Source organism: Carassius carassius, chromosome 38 (assembly GCF_963082965.1).
Source record: "Carassius carassius chromosome 38, fCarCar2.1, whole genome shotgun sequence".
Taxonomy (NCBI): Eukaryota; Metazoa; Chordata; class Actinopteri; order Cypriniformes; family Cyprinidae; genus Carassius; species Carassius carassius.
Genome location: NC_081792.1, coordinates 9,050,157 through 9,074,311, shown reverse-complemented (window position 1 = coordinate 9,074,311; position 24,155 = coordinate 9,050,157). Strand labels below are relative to the sequence as shown.

Genomic DNA, 24,155 nt, shown 5'->3' with positions numbered 1-24,155 from the left:
TCACCAGCAAAGCACCCCCACACCATCACACCTCCTCCTCCATGCTTCACGGTGGGAACCAGGCATGTAGAGTCCATCCGTTCACCTTTTCTGCGTCACACAAAGACACGGTGGTTGGAACCAAAGATCTCAAATTTGGACTCATCAGACCAAAGCACAGATTTCCACTGGTCTAATGTCCATTCCTTGTGTTCTTCAGCCCAAACAAGTCTCTTCTGCTTGTTGCCTTTCTTTAGCAGTGGTTTCCTAGCAGATATTCTACAACGAAGGCCTGATTCACACAGTCTCCTCTTAACAGTTGTTCTAGAGATGTGTCTGCTGCTAGACCTCTGTGTGCCATTGACCAGGTCTCTAATCTGAGCTGCTGTTAACCTGCGATTTCTGAGGCTGGTGACTCGGATGAACTTATCCTCCGCAGCAGAGGTGACTCTTGGTCTTCCTTTCCTGGGGCGGTCCGCATGTGAGCCAGTTTCTTTGTAGCGCTTGATGGTTTTTGTGACTGCACTTGGGGACACTTTCAAAGTTTTCCCAATTTTTCGGACTGACTGACCTTCATTGTAATGATGGCCACTCGGTTTCCTGTACTTAGCTGCTTTTTTCTTGCCATAATACAAATTCTAACAGTCTATTCAGTAGGACTATCAGCTGTGTATCCACCTGACTTCTGCACAATGCAACTGATGTTCCCAATCCCATTTATAAGGCAAGAAAACACACCTGACAGGGCACACCTGTGAAGTGAAAAGCATTTCAGGTGACTACCTCTTGAAGCTCATCAAGAGAATGCCAAGAGTATGTAATCAAAGCAAAAGGTGGCTACTTTGAAGAACCTACAATATGACATATTTTCAGTTGTTTCACACTTTTTTGTTATGTATACAATTTTCATAGTCATGAAAATAAAGAAAACTCTTTGAATGAGAAGGTGTTTCTGTACTGTATATATATATATATATATATATATATATATATATATATATACAGCATTACATTTTGCAAGAAAATCAACCATCATATTAAAATGGAAGAATATATTTTAACATGGAAAAATTACATTAGCTTTAAAAAAAAATAAAAAGGATTCAGGTGTGATGTTATGTCGTCTTTAAAGTGTTATCCATATTTTACTGTATTCACATCTGTATTCAGCAGTTTCCAGTTCTCAGTGTTTGTTTTGTTAACTTGTAATTTGTTAATGAAGGAAAATCCAGGCCTCTCAGTCTCACCTCAAGGCTGATCTAAAAAGTCAGGTTAAGAGTTATGAGCATATATTCATGTGATGCTTATACACATGCTTGTGTGGGGCTAAGAATAGCTTTCGGATGGATGGGTGGGAGGCTGCACAGCCGAGCTTAAGATGAAACCATATCCCTTCAGTGTCAAGCCGCTCACTCGTGTCAACGAGGCACATCCCAGAGATGGGGGGCGGAGCCAATATGTCTGACCAGATAGTGGTTAGAACGCAGGGTTAAGTGTCCCGTCTCATCTGAACCGACACATACATGCATACAAAGCTGGTTGGGTGTGACCTTGTAGTCTAGTATCCACCCAGAATCCCTCAACTGACCATTAAGTTAGTGCTTCTGTGATCTAGTGGATTGGAAATTAAAAATAGATGTGAAACATTTTGTATTTGGCAGCGAGGATTTGGAACAAACCCTACATAATAAATGAATGATTTCTTTATGAACATTTCCAAGATATAACTGAGTATTTATGTGATTTGAAGAGTGTTATAAATTAAAGCAATGCCATTGACAACATTATCACATTTAATAATGCATAAAGTATGACAGATTGGTGATGTGTTGGATCAGTGCACCAGCAGATGGTCTGAAGCTTTCCAGTCCCTGTAAATGAGGAATGTTGTCTCATAAACCTTAATATTATGACGTCGATGGACTCATGGTATCATGGCATCATACTGCGCCCCAGAACTTGTGCTAAACATCACTCCGCCGGCCTAAAACTGTATACCGCAGGCAGCATTGAGAGTAAAACACAGTCATGTTTTTCTGAAGTCCACTTTTATACTGTTTGTTGTTTTCCTGAATCAAAAACATATAGATTTATAATAAAGTACATGTTTACTAGTCCTGGTGGGTAGTGCACACACACAGACGTCTGGAACACTTATTTATCTGTGAGTTTGAATCTGATTTGGGTCACTTCCCAATCCCACTTCTCTGCTTCTCACTATTTCCTGTCCTTAAAAATAAGATTAAAACTTAAAGCTCAAGAATAAATAAGTCAATTAAACAACTGAACAAAAATAACAATGAGTTACGAATGCATAAATAATCGTCTGATGCTTGAAAAAAAAAAACATTGATTTCTGATATTTAAAATGATTTTGAAAAAACCCCCCAAAAAAAACAGAAAATATAATTTTAAATATTAAATTAAAATAGCATGAGTGGGCCACTGAGTCATTCAACTGATTTGTTCAAATGGATTCATTACGGAAGAAAGCATTTGAATGTCTAAACGAGGTAAAACATTGAATCACTCATTCAACTCATTTGCTTTGTTTCCAACTATTTTCTCTGGCAAAATAGAACAAAAACAGGAACTAAAATGGTTTTATTTGTATTACCTGTGGAAGGCGTAGAACCACAAAATGAAATGTGGCTATGATAGGCTGTCCTACTTGCCTGTCAGTGTATGTATTTGCAAACCTCCACACACCCTGTTCACGCAAACAAATGCTATCAGCGTGTTCCATTACACTATTGCAGACGGAGCCAGAATGAAAAGCATTATTATAGTGTTCCTGTAGCTCAAGTGGTAAAGCATTGCGTTAGCAAGCGCAAGGTTGGGGGTTCGTATCCCAGGGAACACATGTTAGGAAAAAATTGTTAGCCTGAATGCAATGTAAGTCGCTTTGAATAAAAGCGTCTGCTAAATACATAAATGTCTTGTAATATTATGCGCTTTGTACTGTAATGTTTTCTCACCAGAGAATGAGATATGAATTGATCTGACAGTGCTGCATTCAACCGTCCACTAACGCCGTCTCTAATCGTGTCACTGGTTAAACTCTGCTCTGTCTGTGTGCGTTCATGTGTTCTGAAGGGGGAGTGGCTTTGGAGAGTGTTTTGCAGGGAGGGTGGGGTCTTATGCTTTCAAAGCTAGCTTAATATTGCTAGCCTCTCCGAATTCACCTACCCTACCTTTAATATTAACTGCTTGTTTATTGAACTGTTGTATAAATTTAATATTAATTGCAATTGAGCTGAAATTTTGGGAAAAAAAATCACTTTTTGTGTGATATTGATTAACTATATCAGATGTTATAATTTGAAAAGACAAAGTCATACGGGGGAATTTTTGCATTCAAAACCCCCCGAAAAAAAACTTTTTTTATGATAAGCTTTACGTTTGCTTGCAAAAGATTTAGGTTCTCTTGCAAAATGTTTTCATTCCTCACAAAACTATTGCATTCACTCACAAAACGTTCACGTTTTTCTGCGACACTTTGTATTCACTCCCTTGCAAAACATGTTTGTTCTTTACATTGTCCTAAAATCTATTTTTCAACGTGTATCACTTGCTTAAACACTGCATCCGTAGGCAATATTATCGCGAATATTATCCGTAGGGGCTGTCATTCGCGTGCTGTGTGACATCAGAACTCGGAGTACATCGATCTAGTACGAGTTCATGGGTAGGAAGTCACGGATTTGACTGCCGTTCCAGTGCACTTTCACGGGTTTAAGGTTGGAAAAACACGGGTTACGGGTTGCCTGGAACGTGGCATAAGTCATTGTACATAAGAATTACATTTTTTAAATGCATTTAGTAAACAACACAGGTCATGTCATTGACACAGATTATTTCCTTAGCAGAAACAAAAAATGTACATGTCACAGTTGTCAGTCCGTTCCAGAACTGGTCTCAGCCAGTTGCAGTTGACCTTTACTGTTAGTTGTTTCCTCTCCATCTATTTAGCTGCCGCATTTAAGTGTATAACATGATTTAAAGCTGCTCAACAGTCTGTCCCAGATGGCCAGTGACTGCAGCGGAGATGACAGAGGTGTCTCTGTGTGTATGTAGGTCTGTGGAGTATTGATTGCTCATGACTCCATAACAATATGTTATTAGCATCTATACACAAGCAGAGTAGAAGCCCCCCACTGCGACCTCTGTGCCCCACTTAGGGGGTTGCCATGACAACTGATTTTTCTGTCTGTGGTCCTTTGGTTTTTAAGTGTTTGTTCATCATGTGGTTGCATTTTGGATTGATGGTTGAGTGGCCCCGGGAGGCCGGGTGTGCATTAGGGACAGGAACTCTCACGTGGCTAGAGATGGCATAAATGATTATAGAGGCTGGCAACAAGTTTTCCAGGAAACACAATCTGACAGTGTCTTCCAAAGCTGAAGATAAACAAATTACCCAAAAGAGGCATATCTAGATATATATGGGTGGTTGATATTACATAGGGAAACCGGCTCGATTACGTAATTCCCAGTGCTTCATTGGAGTGGATGGATGCTGAAGTGTTCTTTTGTCGCAATTAGCTTTTTGTGATTCTCTGATTGGTGGAATTTTTTTTTTTTTTTTTTTTTTTTGCTTTATCATGAGTAATGTGGCTTTTCAGCATTACATTTACATTTAGTAATTTAGCAGTAGCTTTTATCCAAAGCGACTTACAATTGAGGACAATGGAAGCAATCCAAATCAACGAGAGAAATGATACACAAGTGCTATAACAAGTCTCAGTTAGCTTAACGCAGTACACGTAGCAAGGTTTTTTTTGTAATTAGTCTATTATAAATAAAAATAAAAGGGATAGAAAAGAAAAAGAGTAGAGCTTCTATCAGAGATCTAGTGTTAGAGGCCTTTTTTGTTTTAGTTTTTTGCATTAAACATGATTATTAAAAAAAGCACATACCCTTTATTACAGCAGGTATGTTTTCAAAGGTTTCGGGGGGGATTTTAACTTCCAGAACCTGACTGTTGCATTACAATTCATATAAACAGCCTTAAATGTGGCTTAGCAAAGCAAATTGTTGAGTTGTGTTGTTATACAAATAGTGTAATAGTAAAGCAACATTTACTGAAATTTAAATCTGAGCATCAAAATGGTCATGTGGTTTGACTATCCATGTGTTTTGTTCATACTTCCCAACAGATCCTCATTTTTAAGATTAAAATATACAAACTCCTGATTTTGAGTTTCAATTTGCCAGTCATGTAATAGATTTTAACTGAAAATGGGTAGAATTTCATTCCAAAAAAGTACTATAGTATTGTGATGGTAATACTTGTCATATATTCCCTGTGTCTGTATCTTGGACTTTTAGTTTGTACTAGTTCTGTTTTATTGATGCCTTGTTCTCTTCACTTCTCTGCTGCTTGGTCCTCTTGTTTGTTGCCATGGACCACTCCCATCTCCTTGTTAGTTACCACAGTTACTCATTAGTTCATTGGTTCAGCTGTGTATATAGCAGCGTTTCTCTTGTGCTTTGTCTGTCAGTTGATGGTTTGTTGTGTTCTCCTTTGTTCCCTGCCTTGGTTTCTGTGTATACTTGCTGTTTTTCTTGCTCATAGTATGGTACTCTGATGTTTACTATACTATAAAGATTACTATGTGATATATAGTTGATATATGTGCTAGGCTGCATACAGAGACACACAGATGCTTCATGCCTGGACTCCTCGCGGCCCTGCTTGAGTTAGCTAATGTGACAGATCTCAGTAACAGCGTGCTGTGTGGGAGGATGAGCGGTGGACCGCTCAGTGTTTCTTCAAATATGCACCAACTGTGATGAGCTGACTAAGAGCAATAGCTTTTAGCTGGAATCTGAACTGGATTAAGAAGGCTTTTATGTGTTTATGAAATTGATGTTCATAAAGGTGTAACCTAATCACAAAGCATGCTTGCTGCAGAGAGTGAATGTGAGAAGACGTAAATTGATACAGTCTTTCTATTGTCACTCTATATTGGCTGCAAAGCTCTGGGATCAACTGCAGGTCATTGAAGTTAAAGGGGTGATAGTATAATAAGAGACGCATCCCTGTGCAGTCAGCCATATCCACTAAATAGGGCTTAAAAGCCTCCATCAAACCTGAGTGCACATCTATACACACTACAGTGGATGACTGAGGGCAGACAGTTGCTGGTGTTTGCCAAGGCAACGTTCCTGGTTCAGTGACATGACTTATTTTTTCCCCTTGCATCAAAAAAACATAATCAATTGAAAACACCTTTTCTAGCCCTACTGAAAAAAAAAAAACCTTTTGGTGCTCCTGGTCAAAAATGACCAGCCTACAAAATATCTCTTATAAATTTCTTATGTCATATTATTAACAAATATTGGATTCAGTCTTTGTCATCAGTGTGTCCTTTCAATTAGCACAAGTTTTGCATTTTTTTTTTTTTTTTGGTAAAAAAAAATTGTGAAATTCATTACAGACAACTTCATTAAAGACAACTTCATTAATGTCTTTTTATGGTTTAATTTAATTTAATTTGAAAAATATCAATGTGACTCCTTGGACTTTGATATTTATGGACGAATAATTTAGAATATCTGTATAATGTAAATGAAATAATAAATACATAAATAATCCCCAAATTTGAAGGTTTTAGTTTGTCCTTCATCAGAAATGATATATCTGTTATCTAATGAATAATGTGTTTCCTTGTGTCTCTGCAGGGCGAATATCGATGAAGTTGAGACTGATGTTGTGGAAATCGAAGCCAGGTTAGATAAGGTATGAATAAACCACTTCTTTGCCTCATTTAATTGAGATGTAAGTTTTAAGGCCTGCTTGCTCCATAAACTAAGCACCAGCGCATTAGCGCCTGGATAAAACAGCATAACAAATGTGCGCTGAGCTAAATCCCAGCTCGTACGCCGTACAGGATTAAGGGAAATTGAAAGAGGAATCCATTTAGCACTAGAAAGCTGAACATTTGCATCAGGGAACTGCAGTCATGATACAGCGTGTTAACAGAAGTTTCCAAACCTACATACAAGGGCAACGTCTGCTCATTATTGCAGGCTCATTGCAATAAGAAAAACCATAGACATTTAATTAGCATGAAATACATGTGAGATGATCAAATAAAAGAAAGGCCAAGATGCCTGTGTGCGTTCATACACCAGAGTTTTAAAGGGTAGCGCAAACTGAATGCATGATTATAGCGCCGTCCTTTGACAGACAGATATTCAACAAATAAACGGGCTAAGTAAGCTTTCATTATCTAAGCTACCATATCAATATTCTTGAAATTTATTGTCGAAGAATTTATAACAAAAGTGCTGCTTTTATGGCTAAAATAATGATAGTTCTTTTTAAAGTAGCTTTTAGCATGCTAGCATTCGCAAAGAATAAAGCACAACAAAAGCAATCGTTATAATCGTTATAATATAAGTTATAATACTTTTTGTATACATTAATTCCTTTGTTTAACTGTTCTATCTGATTATTAGACAAACTTCTATCTTCTATCCATATTAGACAGAACTGTTAACGACAATGATGAACAAGAAGAGAACGTGTGAGCACTGTGTGCGCTCAGGCACTGCCAGAATTAAATTATTGCGTCATTTCAAAATAAAAGCCTCTAACACATTGGCCAAGCAGAAAAATGTATCAACCGATGGCGATATTTGAAAAATGCTAAATATCGGCCGATATATCGGCCTTGGCAATATGTCAGTCGACCACTACTAGACAGTGTAACTTACTTGGCAGTCTATGGGACAGTCACAATCCTCCTGGTTTTCATCCAAAATATCTTAAATTGTGTTCTGAAGACGAACAAAGCTTGTACTGGTTTGGAACAACATGGGAGTAGGTGATTAGTGACAAAATTTTCATTTTGGGGTGGAGTATCCCTTTAATGTACGGATGTATAAATGGTTATATTTGATACCTGTAAAGCAATCCTGTTCTCTCATCAAAAGTCCAATAATCACAATGCCTTCAATTTATAAACTCATGTCCCGTCCAGCATTTGTTTGTTGGTGATTATCCTGTTGCTGTATGTCCTGTTTCTGTCCATCAGTTGGTGAAGCTATGCAGTGGTATGATCGAAGCAGGTCGTGCGTACATCAGTGCCAATAAACTCTTCATCAACGGCATTCGAGACTTGTCTCACCACTGCAAAAAGGAGGAGATGATCTCAGTAAGTTTCCCAGAAAAGTTTTTCTTTGTAAATGACTCTGGTAATAGGAAGACTTTCATGAGCTGTGTTGATTTTTCGATTATTTGTTTCATTTCAGGAATGTCTTGAAAAATGTGGTGGGAGCCTTCAGGAAATCGTCAACTATCACATGGTAAGACATGTTTTCCCCAGACTCACTCTGCATGGCCACATATCCCATAACCAACACATGCACACAATTCAGTTAAAGGCCATAATGATTCATCATGTGTTATCATAACCTGGCGAGGCCTGTAGTTCTCTCATGGGTGTTTTTATTGTGAAACCATATTACGTGTGCCATTGGTCGTAACTCAATCCGGAGAACATGGATCTGGATTTTCACATGCCACCCGAAAGCCATTTGCAGAATCATAAAAGTGCACAGGCTTGTGTTGAGTTTTTAAATGTTTGACCTTTCTGCCACTTTTATTGAGAAGTATAACTCGGACAGGAAATGTTTAGGGACTACAGGTGAAATGGGAATCGGAAATTTTGCATGCTGGATTTGAACTTGCATTCATCTCATGAGCACCACAGATCATTGTAAAGTGGTTTGTAAATGTGAAACCATTCTTTCTAGTGGGTGACTAATCACATATATTGTTTAATCTAAACTGAGTACGTCATCGTGCATGAGTTTCGGGGTGTTTTCCTGTTCTTGAGGACAAGTAATTGAAAACAGAGACAGAGTGGCAATCAGTGTGCAAAGCTCAACAAGTCTCCTGTTACCACAGCCACCTTCACTTTTAAAGAAAGAGGAAATACCAGGACTGTGGAATAAAGGACTTTTGGCTTATTAGTTGTCAGCCAAAGACTGCTGATCCCTTCCTGCTTGTAGCATCAGCAGCATTTGAACAGAAAGTTCGACAGTTCCTTTAGTTTCTTTGACATTCTCGCTGCTTTTATGGATAATTAGACTGTTTATTCTTGTGATATTCTCTGTTCTGTGAGCATACAAGCCCTGAACCTTCTGGATCACGCTGTTGTGTAGTTTATTAAAAGTTTATTCATTCGGAACGTGTTGCGTGTCCATATTGCGCCAAAATGTGACACTGCACTCCCTTGGGTCCGCAGCAACACACCCGCCACACGTGAAGTCGATCGGATGAACGGTTCTCGACATAATAAAAATACTAAAAAACAGACAGACAAAGAGATTCCTGCCTTTATTACACCATGTCTACACCGGAGGCGACAAAGCATTCAAATGCTAAAATGTTTGCAATTTGTGTCAGTACATCATAAATAGAATGCAGCAGTTTACTGTCGGGGAGTTTTCAGCCGCATCTTTCGTCATGCCTCACTTAAATTTTTCATCTAATATTTGTATTTGTGTTTAATTTAGCTTTAACAAAGCAACGGAAACGATTTTTAATACTCAACTGTTTTAGTTAACAATAGCAACACTGCTTCTTGATTGTTACACACATTCTTACACAGGAGTGTCGCTCAGAACAGCTGTCTGTCTGATGAAGAAATATTACTTCAGTTCAGCTGATCTTGTTCCTGCCCTCTCCTGTTTTTCTCTGGTCAAAGCCGTTAACCTGCCACTCTATAAATCTAAAGCCTGGTCATTTTACTCTGGATCTAATCTGCCTGCCTCATGAATCCAGGACGCCCATCGCTGCCAAGTCCCTGGTCCCATGGGAATCAATGCGTTTAGATGGTCTTGGGCAGATTGATTGATTTATTTTTTAATGAAAATTCTTTGACACTTTGCGTTTTTTGTGTGTTATACTTAATCAAAGAGTCATATGCTGCAGACAATAATAATAGCATGTTAATTTAGTTTTTTGCCATTTTTCTACTTTTGTCACAGTGCCAATGCAGGATTGAAGATTCATTTGGTGCTCTTGTAGCACGATAACAAGGTGTAAATCGATAGTATTTACAGTAATTGAATGAAAGCCTGCGTGTCTTTTGATCAGGCAGTCCATTTTTTACAGTTTATTGAGTTGTTGGAATTCAGGCAGTCTTAAATTGAACGAACCTGTCAAAGTGACACCTCACTACCTCCCCACTGAGTGTAATTACTGATATTATCTGTTTGGCAGTGAGGAGTGTAAAAAGAGGCTACAGAAATGAGGGAATGAGTAATGAGAGAACGTTTTTCACTTGTGTTATAAAGGTGAGAACAGGAGTGTTGTCATACCTGCAGAAGATGTGTTTTATCGAATGCCTGACAATCTCTACATTGCTTTAAGATTAATTTCAGGGTAGATTTATCTTTGCAAGTTACTTTTTGAATATGCACACATCAAACTCTGTGCGCAAAGACGCATTGCACCAACTTTGGCTCTCGTGAGTTCTGCTCACTACAGTGAGGTTCATGTACTGAAAATATAGATTTTAGTTTTTCTCTGATGCCAAGTAAAACTGAGGATATGCCATATTTCAGTGTTTAGTGGAATAAGGCTCTTGTTAGTGCCTGTGTTTGTCTCTACCGATTCACAAAATTAGGTACAAAAGCAGAAAGGTACAAAAGCTGTCCCGGGTGGTACCTTTTGAGAGTGTAGGGAGGAATGATTTGCATTTGTGAGATATAAATAAATATATATATATATTTAAGATGCTTAAAAGTGCTTATTTTGAAGCTTTAGGCATATGCATTCTCTATAGGCATATGCATTCTTTTCTGTTTTTGTGCATCTGTGAAACTTCATCAGTTGCTGGCTAAAGTTCAAAGTGAAGACTGTAGTTGACTTATGAAGTTCTAGCTGTCATACAACATTCACTGCAATTCCTAGTTGCCTTTGAGCAAATCAACTTTGCATTTTACATCCTGCTAAAATCTCCAGAGCGCTCTTATTGCTGCATTATGTAACATGCACATTTCCAGAAGTAAGAATCGGCTAATACTCTTTAATCGTTTCAAGATTTTCATTTTTTGCTTTACCACAACTGAAACCCAGTTTAATTTCTTTCCGCTTGAAAGCAACACAAAACCCTTTGACCGGCGTTATTGATCTTGTTCTCTTCCTGTAATGTCTCAGCATGCTTTCGGCAACACATTTTTTGAATTAAACTAGTTTAAGTATAAAGTTCATAAACGGCCCAGCCATTTGGCAGCCGGGTTCTGTAAAGTGGTCTCGTATGGAACTTTTTATTTTATTTTTTTACACAGGAAGTCAAAAGCTGAGCAGGCAGTTCAGAGTCACATGCAGACGATTCCTGCAGCTTGCAGCCAAGTGCTGAACATGCCGTCTGCCTCCAAAGCGTGTCACTTCCATTACCGCTCCAAAGAAAAGGAGGTTACTGTCTGATGTTCCTCATGACAGTTTGGAACATTTGGACGGGACTGTTTGCTTTTCTCTTCAGCCTTTTTTTGTTTACATTAGGTGTTCCTTTCAATGATGGACTTTTAGAACAAAGTAAAACAAACTAACTTTAAAAACTAATTTTTTATCCTTTTAACTAGTATATTAAAGTTCTAACAAGCAAACTTAGCTGGCAGCTCCAGTAGTAATGAAAAGATTTATTTCCAACTCTGTCATGGAAACTAGCATTGCCGTGAAGCTGCTGCGTTTGATGATTGCAGCGTAAACCTTTTCCTCTAGTCTCGTTCTGTATGATCCACAGTGACATGACCCCGGCGCTGACATGCCTTCATTCTTACAACCTTCCATGACAGCTCACTCGCAGGACCCCAGGGCTTGAGTCCATGAGCTGTGTTTGTTTGCCTGTCGTGACGTGGATGATGCCACTGTTTCCCAACACCCACCCTGTGTGATGTGTGTCTGTGACCTATGTAACCTTTGACCTGCAGTCGCCCATCAAGACGGACCATGAGAGAGTGTGAGATGGGTCTGGGGCGCTGGTGCGGTGTTTTGGGTTAACAGACACAGACCTGCAACTGCTCTGTCATCTGCTGGTGGTTTGAGAGAAGTTCACCCTTAATATTCAGCTCGCCTACATCCAGACTGGTCTTATGTTTCAAAGCCTTTGGGTGTGCTACTAAAGTGGTACACACAAAGTGGTCTTCCTCTAGGGGATATATATATATATATATATAATTGTATATATATTTATATATAAATGTATATATATATACATTTTTTAATTTTATTTTAATATCTTCAATAAATGAAAAGGATTGCTCCAGCAATCTCTATACAAAATAAGCTGTAGTGCATTCACTGATCAAAAATACTAATATTGTGAAATATTACTACAATAGAAAAAAAATGCTTTAATTTATTCCTGTGATGGAAAATCTGAATTTTCAGCATCATTTCTCCGGTCTTCAGTCACATGATCCTTTATAAATTATTCTAATATGAAACATTTCTGATCATTATTAATGTTGAAAACAGTTGTGCTGCTTCATATTTTTGTGGAAACCGTGACATTCTTTCATTAATTGAAAGTTCAGAAGAAAAGCTTAATCAGTTTTTAATGTGTCATTGCTGAATAAAACTACTAATTTAAAAGAAAAAAACTTACTGACCCCAAACATTTGAACAGTAGAGTATATGTACAGTGCTGTCAATTTTGATTCATCCCAGTGACTTGAATCTTTACAAAAAAATCGGCATTTAGATTTGTTCACCAATTTGTGCAGTTGCTATTTCTGCAATATGCATTGCTTTGCCAGTAGGTGGCGACAAGCGAATGTCTTTTAGTATTATAAGTTTCAGAGTCATTGAATTGTTCACAAGACTGAATCGTGAACAAGATCACATGCTGAACTGAACAACTGAATGATTTTAAATTTGTTGACCAATGAAGTGTCCCTGTTGATTTTTTTTTGTGTGATGCCTTGTTTAGAGACAAGGAGGCATATTGGTCACATGCTTTAAAAGGGAGAGGAGTTTGTGTACAATTTGAGTCAAAGCAGTGAGTAAGAATGAATGAACAGTTTGTTCACTTAAAAGATTTGCTCACAAAGGACACCCACTGGAACAAGTTAGAAAACATCTGGGACCACCTGTTTCCACTTCCCCCTGTTTTATGCAAATACTATTCTGCCAACTCAGTATTTTTCTGTTTGATGCTGATACATCTGTTTTCCTGTTGTATCTTTTACAGATCCTGTTTGACCAGGCCCAGAGATCCGTAAAGCAACAGTTGCACAATTTTGTGAAGGAGTGAGTCTTTTTATTCTTCTCCTGCACTTGTTTCTGTTTTCCCCGTTTCCCTGCACTCTGTGATGTGCTCGTCTTACTCTGCAATATGTGTCTGTATGTGACAATACACAGGGATGTTCGAAAGTTTAAAGAGACGAAGAAGCAGTTCGATAAGGTGCGGGAGGATATGGAGATCGCCCAGGTGAAGAACGCACAGGCGCCTCGTAACAAACCACATGAGGTGGAGGAGGCCACCAGCGCCCTCATCACGACCCGGAAGTGCTTCCGACACCTCGCCCTGGACTATGTGTTGCAGGTATTTCAATAATAAAAGTGATAGTCCACCCAAAAATGTACATTCTGTCATCATTTACTAAACCTTAAGCACCCTTCTTAGGAACATAAAAGAAGATATTTTGACGAAAGTTGGCTACCAAATAGTTGATGGTCCCCATAGACTTCCATACTATGGCAAAATACCAACTGTATTCTAAATATCTTAAAAATGTCTTCCATATATATACATATATTATTTTTGTGTGTGTGTGTGTGCGTTCAGCAAAAGACAAAAAATCATGGAGGTTTGGAATAGCTTGAGGGTGATAATGACAGAATGTTCATTTTTGGATGAACAAAGTCAATAAAATTACTTTTCAAATAAAATTTGGAAAATCTCTGAAATGATGAAAACAAGGACATTTTAAAGAGACCGTTCACCCAAAAATAAATATTGTCATCATTTAATCGCCCTCATGTCGTTCCCAGTTTTGGTGTGTTTTGGATCCCATTGACTTTCATTAGCTGTGTCCCAAATTACGCACGATACACTATGCACTCATACACTGTGTACTTATGAACTATGTACTCAGCAATGTAGTTTCTGAATTATATGGTTTATTTTGTCATTCTTAAGCTACTTTTACACAACAAGGGTGTAGTCATCCACGCAAACATCCAAAAATGGTTTTTATTACGTATTCCAGGCCAGTAGTTGGCGCTGTCCCCGTTAGTAAAGAGCACCTGTAGGGAAGTGACGATTATATGTTGTATATGATGCGTCTCCACTTTTGGCTGAAAACGCTGTCGTATAAACGGCCCCTTAATCTGAGTCTGATAGCCCCGTCCCCCCACTACGTGATTAAAGCTGTGACAGTTGAGTGCATCAAGTGTCCAACATGCCACACTTTGTTTTTTCGGTTATGTGCATCATCCAGGTATTTAAAGTGCTCTTTTTCTTTTTTAATTTTCAGTGTGAATGCACTACTCGCACTATTTACACTACAATTCATCATAGAATTGGTGGGGAGTGAAACATTTTTCAATAAAGTCCAGCATCACAACTCACAAAAATGTACATGTAAACCACAGTTCTTTCATTTTGTATTTCACATTTAGGCCACAAGCATTTAATTTTCCTTCTCCATAAAATCTACAGTCTTGACTCTGAAACGCTCACCCAGTCTCCAGGACTCGCAGGACCTGACTGCTCCTCTTCCCATCTTTAGCTCTCATTTCACACTATAACGTGACCTCCTCTTTTTGCACTCTCCCGCCCTTGTATCCCTTATGTCCTGTGAGGGCTGTGATTTTATGATTTTTCCCCATTTTAGTGACCATTAATGTTCTGTCTTTAGAGAAGTCGGTTAAGTTGAGAAGATTGCTGTAGTGGCTATGCTATTTTGGTTAAGGCAGTTTTAGTAAAAACCAAGTGCAAAATGGTGTGCTTTTCATTTGTTATATAGAGACATGGTCAGTAACCATTACAGTGTGTCATAAGCTTAATATCTGAAATAATTTCTGTTTTATGAAGCTGTTAAATATTTAATGTTAATGGCTAAGGAGACGGCTGTAGTGTATCTAATAACCACTGTGTGGAGCAGGGTCATGTGTGATCTTTGAGTCATAACTTACCGCTGAAATGGGTGAGTTGGCTAGTAACCAAAGGTTGTAGGTTTGAATCCCAGGAAACTTTGTTTAAAGCACCTACTAATGACTAATGTGCTTTTCTCTTGATATCCTTCTCAGATCAATGTTCTTCAGGCCAAAAAGAAATTTGAGATTTTGGATTCGGTGAGTGTGTTGCTATGCCGTGATGAAGCAGCATTCTCCTCCAGTGTGGTTTTCTCTATTGATCTCTCCCTGTCCTCCACAGATGCTGTCGTTCATGCAGGCTCAGTACAGTCTCTTCCAGCAGGGCTTCAACATCTTAGACGAGGTCGACCCCTACATGAAGAAGTTGGCTGCTGAGGTGAGATCCACATACACATCTGCTTCTCCAGGATCAGCCTCTCATTAACCAGCGCCGTCGACACCTGCGTCTAATGCTGGACATGTGCTGACCAGCCCCAGGCTCCACATGAACACAGGCCTAATGACTGACCATGAGGGATGATGTCTATCTTTGCGGTTGACAGGGACATTCCATCTGTCTGAGACAGCCTTAATTACTTCATTCCTCCAGTCTTCAGTGTCACATGATCCTGCAGAAATCATTCTGATATGCTGATTTATTATCAGTGCTGGAGACTTCATGTTTTTTAGGAACCTGTAATACTTTTTTGAATAAAAAGTTAAAAAGAAGAGCATTTATTTAAAATAGAAATTTTCTTACAATATACACTACAGTTCAAAAGTTTGGGGTCAGTCAATTTTATTTAAAAAAAAAAAAGGAAATTAAAACTTTTATTCAGCAAGGATAGCAAATATTTATATTGTTATAAGTTCTGTTGTTTTACATTTTATTCATCAAAGAATCCTGAAAAAAAAGTATTGCAGTTTCCCCCCCAAAAATTGCCAACATTAATAATTATAATAATAAATCAGCATATTATAATGATTTCTTTTAAGATCATGTGACGCTTCATACTGGAGTGATGGCTGATGGAAATTCAGCTTTGCATCACAGAAATAAATTATATTTGAAAGAATATTAAAATATAAACCAAGTTTTTTATACTGTAATAACATTTAGCAAGATTACAGTTTTTTTCTGTATTTTTGATCAAATATATGTCTTGATGAGTATAAGACACTTCTTTAAAAAACTTACTTAAAAAGTCTTACTGTATATTTTATTAATAACCCGCTCAGCATTTTTGCTCATGTAATCAGCACCATTATAATGTAATATAATACAATACTAAATATTGTAATGTGATATATAATAATGAATAAGAATTGGGCTCTACTATATATTGTTGTGCCATTTCACATTATAAAGGCTAAATGTGTTGCTAATGAGGAAGAGAAAGACCACTGACTTTAGACCATTATTTTCATCTGGATTCACACTTATTGTGTTATTGCTTCTTTAATATAAGGTCAATTAATAAATGGCTTAATAGTGAGACTCTAAAGAACAGGACTCAATAATAGTATTTACAAAAGCAAATTGTTCATGTATTTTGGATTATTAGTATTATAATAAAAAATAACAACAATAATAGTAAATAATCAATATCATTTATAATTACAAATACAATGTAAATAATTATTATAATAAATACGTATAGTCTTTTAAAACTAGCATTTACTACTTGATGTCAACAAAACAAAAAACAATAAAACAAAAATGTAGTTCTGCACTTCAGTTATCACAGGTTTAAAAAAAAACTAAAAATCATCTCTATCAATATCACAAAATGCCTAAACATTTTACATACACACACTCACAGGCCACTTGTTCAATTGCTTGGTAACACAAATGGCTGATCTACTGGAGAATAAAATGAGTCCTTTTGGGAAAAAAATCGACGTGATATAAATATAATGAAAAAATAGTCTATGTATAATAAAAAAATATAGTGTTGAAAAAAAAATCATACAGAAACTGCTAGTAAAACAGCAAATAACACATTGAATTCATCATGACACTTTGAAATAGAAACACTGAAATTGTGTTTTCTTGTAAACGTATTCCAATAATCTTTGCTTTATTGACAACTTCAAAAAATCTTTTTTTTTCTCAGTTTAACAAAGTTCATTGTCCTTGTGTTTCAGCTGGATCAGCTGGTCATAGATTCAGCGATGGAGAAGCGAGAGATGGAGCACAAACACGCCACCATACAGCAAAGAGTGAGAACATCATCTGTGTCCATTACCGTCTCCTTCCTCGTCTTCCTTATCTTCTCTTTTATCTTCCCCCTTTGACCTTTTCACTCTCTTCTGTGGTGTGTCTCTTTCTCCTCCTCTACTAACGGTCTCTGTTCTTTTGTTTCTTTGATGGCTGGAATTATTTCACATCACTCATTAGATGGAAAGTTTCCTCTCCAAACCCGTGTCCCATACAGTCTTCCCACCTCAGGTCCTCAACTGAATCTGGTTCATCAGATCTAGATGTGACTACTGAACGAATAACCCTAAAATAAAAAGTAGTTTTCTGTTGAGAGTCAGGTGTCAGGTGACATTATTTCTTCCGTCAGATTTATATATATTGTCCTAGCGCTCAACCCCTTTGCTCACATGTTCGTAACAGTTTGCATAAACCTCAGCGTGTCTGAACTTGGCTGGGAGTGATAACAGTTCTAGAAGAAACACTCTTCTTCATGTGCTTGTGCTTCAGCTACAGATGTTCAACTCCATTTGTGTCGTATGTTTGTTCAAAGTGCTTCATCGCCATATCAGTAAAGGATGATGTCCTGTCCTGTTCAGATCTCCCCAGGAATTTGGCCCTTAAGACACACACACACACACACACACACACACACACACACACACACACACACACACACGTCCATCTGCTAGCACATTGCAAGCCAGCAGGGCTTCACTGCCAACAGATCCGGGCCAGAAACAGTCTGACTTCTCCCTGTGACCCTGAGTCTTTGTCTCAGCTCGTCTTTGTTCAGATTCCAGTATTGATAAGGAGTTTCTGGACAAAAGCATGCTTATTTTTCCCAGTAGGTTTAAAATGAATCTGATTTGGGTGAAGGTGTAAACTAATTCAAAAACAGTATACACCTGATGCTCATGATACCTTTGTGGCATCGCTGGGAATATTTGCATTGATCAAAGACGATCATCTGGACATGGCAGTTTCTCTCCATTAATGATCATAACTAATGTGCACAAGGATGATGGATGTGTGTTGTTGAATTCAGGTGCAGTTGTTTATGAATAAATGCATGCAGCATGACTGAAAAACAAGCAATTAATTTGACTTTCTCTCTCTTTTTCCTCACTGTCTGATGTCGTTGTGCCGCTTATATCAAGACTTTGATGCAGGTGAGCAAATTATATGCACCTTTGAATTGAAAAACTTTGCTACATTTTGCATTCCTGCATTTTGTGGATGCTTTTATAAATGTTTACCTTTAGGTTAGATTATACGTTTTAGAATCAAACTCTACAGATACAACAGGAGCACATCATGTTTTCCTCTCCGTCTGTCAACAAATGTGTTTTTAAAAGGTGGTTCAGTCAGCCTTAGGGATAGATTGATTGATTAATGATGTATTAATAATTGCTCAAATGTTTCAAATGCGAGTTTAAACATTTAAAGTCTTAGTTAACTCCTATTTCATTGTGAGTAAAAGATGATGATAATGAAATAAGCAAATGTGCAATAATGTATCACAAAATGAGTTTTGATGTCATTCTCTCTTAGACACACGTGTTCACCTCACATCTCTCGCTCTCGTACGGTCGGTACTCATATCCCAAACTAATCAATGGCCAGCACGTTCACTCCTCATGACAGGAGCTGTCATGTTGATCTCAGATGTGTGCTATTAAAGAAAGAAACTTGGATAGGAGTATTTGAACTTCTTCAAAGTGGTGCAGCTGTTCTGATTTCATCATGAAGGAAAACTGCTTTATTACCCTCATAATGCATTCAAAAGCTGCATACAGATTTGGCATTCCCAGTTTTATTTGGACACGGTGGAACTGAAACGTATAAAACAGTCATAAATTAATATATACAACTATGTTGCGTCTGCGCAATAGCATATCACCAATGAGTGAATGGGAAATTTTTTTTTAAAGTTTTAAAATGTTACTGTTATTACCCTCCTTTTATTAAGGGAATTGAAAAATTCTGTGAAAATTCAAATTTGACAAACAACAGGGTAAACACTGTGGTGCAAGAAAAACAATTTCAATATTCATGAGAAATTGTATTTGAATGTATCATAATTTATGAGAGTATACAGTATAATCTAATAATTATTGTATAATTACATATTGTATCATGTCGGCATAATAAGTCATAGCCAAATTTGTGAAACCTACATTTTCTTTCTAACATAACAACATAAATGTTACTCTGAAATGTGGCTTTAGCACACTACATATTTATTTTAATCGCATAACTTTGTCTTCTGATGGAAAGGCGATATGTGTTCGTGGACAAAATCCATTCCAGAAAATATGAGAAAGAGTCTAAACACTTTGAAAAGGTTTTTTTTTTTTTTTGAGACAAATCTAACTCCTAGATCAAAACAAGGTTTGCAGAAATATCTGTAAAGTCTCTATTGATACAATTACCATTGCGTACCATGAGTTTTTTTTTAAATGGTTATATCTCTTAAAAAAAAAATGTAAATCTTGTATTAATTAATAAATTAAAGGGGTCATATGATTTGAAAAGATGAAAGTTTTCCTTTCTCTTTGGAGTGTTACAAGCCGTTCGTGAATAGATAAGATCCCTAAAGTTGCAAAGATTAAAGTCTCAAACCCAAAGAAATCATAGCTGTCAACATTGAACATTGAAAATAAGGGAGATTTCCTGGAATCAATCCCCAAAATAACACTATTCTTACCCACAAACTTTAAAAATAAAAAGATTTTATAACTACACAATAAATATTAAAGAATGACAGACCAATGGATATGTTAAAAGTGATTTATTTATGAACAAGGTAATATTAATAATAATTTAATATTAATAATAATAATAATAATTTAGTGCTGCGAAACTTCGTTTTGCCCTCCATGACCAACACTGAAATTACAATGACAAATTTGGCCAATCAGAGCACACCTAGCTTTTCATAACGATGAGCTTTGTAAAAAACGACACGTTTTAGAATGGGGGGGGGGGGGGCATAGAGGAGCAACAATAATGTACAGTGTGCCGGAAAATAATGTGTGTTTTTTGTTTGTTTGTTTTTTACCTTAAACCGCATAAACACATTGCATTACACCAAATACACCAAATAATGTTTCTTTTTAGCAACATCATATGACCCCTTTAATACCTTAACTTTATTCCATGGTCAAAATGCACCTGAATGCATTATAAGGGTTTAAAAGACTGAAAATACTGGCATAATCTTTTATTATTATTTCTGACAATGTTTATAATATATTCAAAAAATTTTAATCAGAGTCCTTTGGTAGAAACGAAAGGGCTCCAGGTGGGTCAGTGAAGAGACTCTGGAGTCAGCCGAGGTCTGGAAGTGTGTCTGTGTGGGCACTTTGCCTGTTTCTGCCCTGGCCAACACAGTTAAACATAGCAGATGGCAAAGACCCGGAGCTTAGGGAGGGCAAGAGGTGGCGCGCCAAAAACATGGACAAATTAGTGCCACCAACTGTCCCAAACAGGAGGAGCTTGTGCGCGCACGTGTGAGTGTTATTGTCCGCAGATCAAGAGTGTTATCTAGAACATGACTTCGCATATGAATCAAACCTCCTGTTTCTTTAACACCAACAGGATTTAAGAGGGCAGCATGAGGTAAACATTTACATGACCAAATCTGGAAAGAGCATCAGCAGAGCGTTTTAATGCGTTACACTGTTCTGTCATTATTTACCCATATACCGTTGTAAGCCCATATGTGTTTTTTCTCACATGCAACATAAAAGATGTTTTGAAGATTATCCAAGCTGCTTGCTAGCTCATTTATTTGCTTTTCTGAAGCCACATGATTGCTTTAAAGAGGAAAAGACCTGAATAGACTTACAGTATATTAATGGTATAAAAGCATACAGCAAAATCTTAATAAAATAAAAGTCATAATGAAAAAGAGGCATGATAAAAGTCTTAATTTTTAGAGCGAAAATGTAAAGTGTAATATAATCTAATTACAAGTACTTAATTTTTGGAATCTGATGACATAATCCAGATTACATGTAATCATTTATTGTATATATATCTATGTCCCCAGTAGCATCCCAGCACAGTCACTGTCACAGTCAGTTTTGTATAGACAAACTCTTCACAAAATTTAAATATATGTAGTTCCAAATTTTTTGTTCGATGACATGATATGAAAACAGTCTGTGAATGCGGCCAGCTGCGATTCCTGAGCAATGCGGAGGGCGGAAACATCCTGTTGATTTATCAAATGATTTATCTGCAGAGAGATGCCTAAACAGTGTCTCTCTCCCTCCTCCAGTGACAGAGTTACGATCTCTCTGTCCCACCACCTCCTCGTGTTGCATCTGTCATTCGTAACACATGCACACACACTAACTCACTCCTCGCACACTGGTCTTTTATTCTCGACTAAGTCTTCCTCAGTCGTTCACTGAGGCGCAGTGTGTCTCAGACTCAGCTGCACTATAGGTGGCTTTATGAGCATGCAGTGCTAATGTGGAGCACAAAACTGCATGAATGAAAGGCAGAAGCAGATTGCATATTGTTTCACGAGGTGCAGTGTGCGGGAATGTGAGCAATTTTGATTTCAAAGATTTGTTCCTCGCAAATGTGCAGGTTCACTTTAATGCTTTTATCTCAAACCAGGTCTCACAGGATGAAAAGGAGTAATCTTAGAATTCTACTTCAAAACATGTGCAAATATTCACACACACAAAAAAACCTTTGGGTTACTCCATTTGACATGAAAATGTAAAAAAATCAAATCCTCCAACAATTTACGGACCTTGACATGCAACGTTCAAATCATCTTCTTGTCACACTTCTTGTTTCTTGTCACACAGGTATACACACACACACACACACACACACACACACACACACACACACACATTTAATTTATATATATAACACACACACACACATATATATATATATATATATATATATATATATATATATATATTTATATATATATATATAATTTAAATATGTGTGTGTGTGTGTGTGTGTGTGTGTGTGTGTGTGTGTGTGTGTGTGTGTGTGTGTGTGTGTGTGATTTTCCAATGTATTTTCTATTTAGTATATTTAAAATATATATTTTTCATATAATTTTACATTGTATTTGTAATATTTTGTGTTGCAGTTCTTTAGTAATTGAGGTTCATTCAGTAAATTGAGGTGTAGTGACGTCATTATTGAATCTGTAAGGGCATTTTATCTTATTCCGTTTAGATTATCTATAATTGTTGATTATCTTAATAATGCAGGAGTGATGGACCGGCTGAAACTGCTACTTGTCAGAGAGTGTGAGAGCTGGGAGAAAGATGCTCCCAGATGAGTAACTCTTGAGGGGGCAATAACGTTTGCTTGATTAAACAGACATACTGTCAGACAGATGGACGGGGCCTTTCAAAACGCGACTCTCGCAAATGGGGAGCGCGCTTGAGTTTAAAGGAGAACAGCGCGCGCTCGTAAATCCGCGAATGACGCGGTGAAATAATGTTTGCGCTCGGCTCTCTGACTGAGGTCAGGCAGAGCACATACATCGACAGCTGTATGCTAATCGTGTGAATACTGCGCAGTAGAAGCGAGATGCACGCGCCCGCTGGTGGCATTCGCCTTTCGCTCTCGCTCGAGTGGGGAAGTGCGCACGAGATCAATGAAGCGCGTGCCTTTGACTTTGATGTGAGATGACTTGACTGTAGGGTGAACAAAGTGCTTGTTTCTCCGTTATTACTGATGCTTCTGGATAAACAGTTTTTAAAGATGAAGATATTCGGGAGGTTGAAGTATACTTTGGTGAGTTTGAATACGCTTTTTGTGTTTTTATGTTAAGGAAAACTGTGGAGAAATTATTTTTTACATGTAGCCTACTGCATTAACTTGTGTTGCTTCTGTGACCTCTTATTTGTACCTTTTCAGTATATTTCATGTATTATTTAGTGAATGTTTATTTAGTATTTTACTAATTGATATTATTGCTAGTACAATATGTATATCATTATTTATTTATTTTTTGTAGAGGTCTTCAATTTAAGGCCAAGAATCCCTTAGCGGATAGAGAGATGGAGTAGGGACTGTTAAATATAGCCTCCTATAAAACTGATCGTTGCATCTTAAAATTTAAAACACTTTTATAGTACCGTATTAAATATGTACTAAATACAATAAATATATACTTTATGATGCTTACATTGCAAAGGTATTAAAATCATCATTATTGAGAGTCATATGCATTTCATTTTTTTTTTTTTACTGAAGACATTTCCTTTTTATTTCCTTTTTTTAAATGAAATATTTATCTGTAAATGTATATGCATATTGGTAAAACGATGTATGCATTTCATTTTATATTAATAAAATTATTTAAAAAAATATCAATTGTAAATTAATTTTTAAATGTATTTTAAATGTTACCGTAAGGTATTTTATTTAAATGGATAGTTCACCTTCAGTTGCAGGTCCCCATTGACTTCCATAGTGTATATATATATATATATATAAAAAAACATCTTTGGCATCTTTTCATTATTAATGTTTTGTTCATATAATTTTGATGATGAATGATCTTGAAATATGATTCATCGAGTTGTATTTGTTGTTTCTGTGCGTGTTTGTGACCAGAGCACAAAACTCGAAACCATTGGAACGTCAGTGTCATTGATGTTGGAGGAGATTGATTCATTCAGTCTAACATCTCAGTCTCAGCATATAGATGTTATATAGATATATAACATTGGGATATAGATGGTATAGAGGCTGCCGGTCACTATTGATTGAAATGAGAGGGACTGGATTGGCTGCTGTGGTCATGAGGGTTGTGTTTTGACTGATAGGGATTACATTTGGTCTTTTGTCTGTCTCGCAGAAGACTTAACAGAACAA

The 24,155-nt window shown here is 37.2% G+C and overlaps 2 protein-coding genes across 2 annotated transcripts in view; one reads left to right on the top strand and one right to left on the bottom strand.

Moving 5' to 3' along the window:
* The window catches only part of LOC132119277 (calcium/calmodulin-dependent protein kinase type 1-like), a 497,060-nt gene that overhangs the window by 375,446 nt on the left and 97,459 nt on the right, over nt 1-24,155 (bottom strand). The window lies entirely within an intron of this gene.
* The window catches only part of acap3b (ArfGAP with coiled-coil, ankyrin repeat and PH domains 3b), a 61,902-nt gene that overhangs the window by 25,504 nt on the left and 12,243 nt on the right, over nt 1-24,155 (top strand). The window contains exons 2-10 of the mRNA XM_059529111.1: nt 6,664-6,721; nt 8,022-8,141; nt 8,239-8,292; nt 13,191-13,249; nt 13,361-13,544; nt 15,254-15,298; nt 15,381-15,476; nt 17,228-17,302; nt 18,440-18,451. Coding sequence (XP_059385094.1) covers nt 6,664-6,721; nt 8,022-8,141; nt 8,239-8,292; nt 13,191-13,249; nt 13,361-13,544; nt 15,254-15,298; nt 15,381-15,476; nt 17,228-17,302; nt 18,440-18,451 — 703 coding nt within the window. The remainder of the gene's footprint in view (nt 1-6,663; nt 6,722-8,021; nt 8,142-8,238; nt 8,293-13,190; nt 13,250-13,360; nt 13,545-15,253; nt 15,299-15,380; nt 15,477-17,227; nt 17,303-18,439; nt 18,452-24,155) is intronic.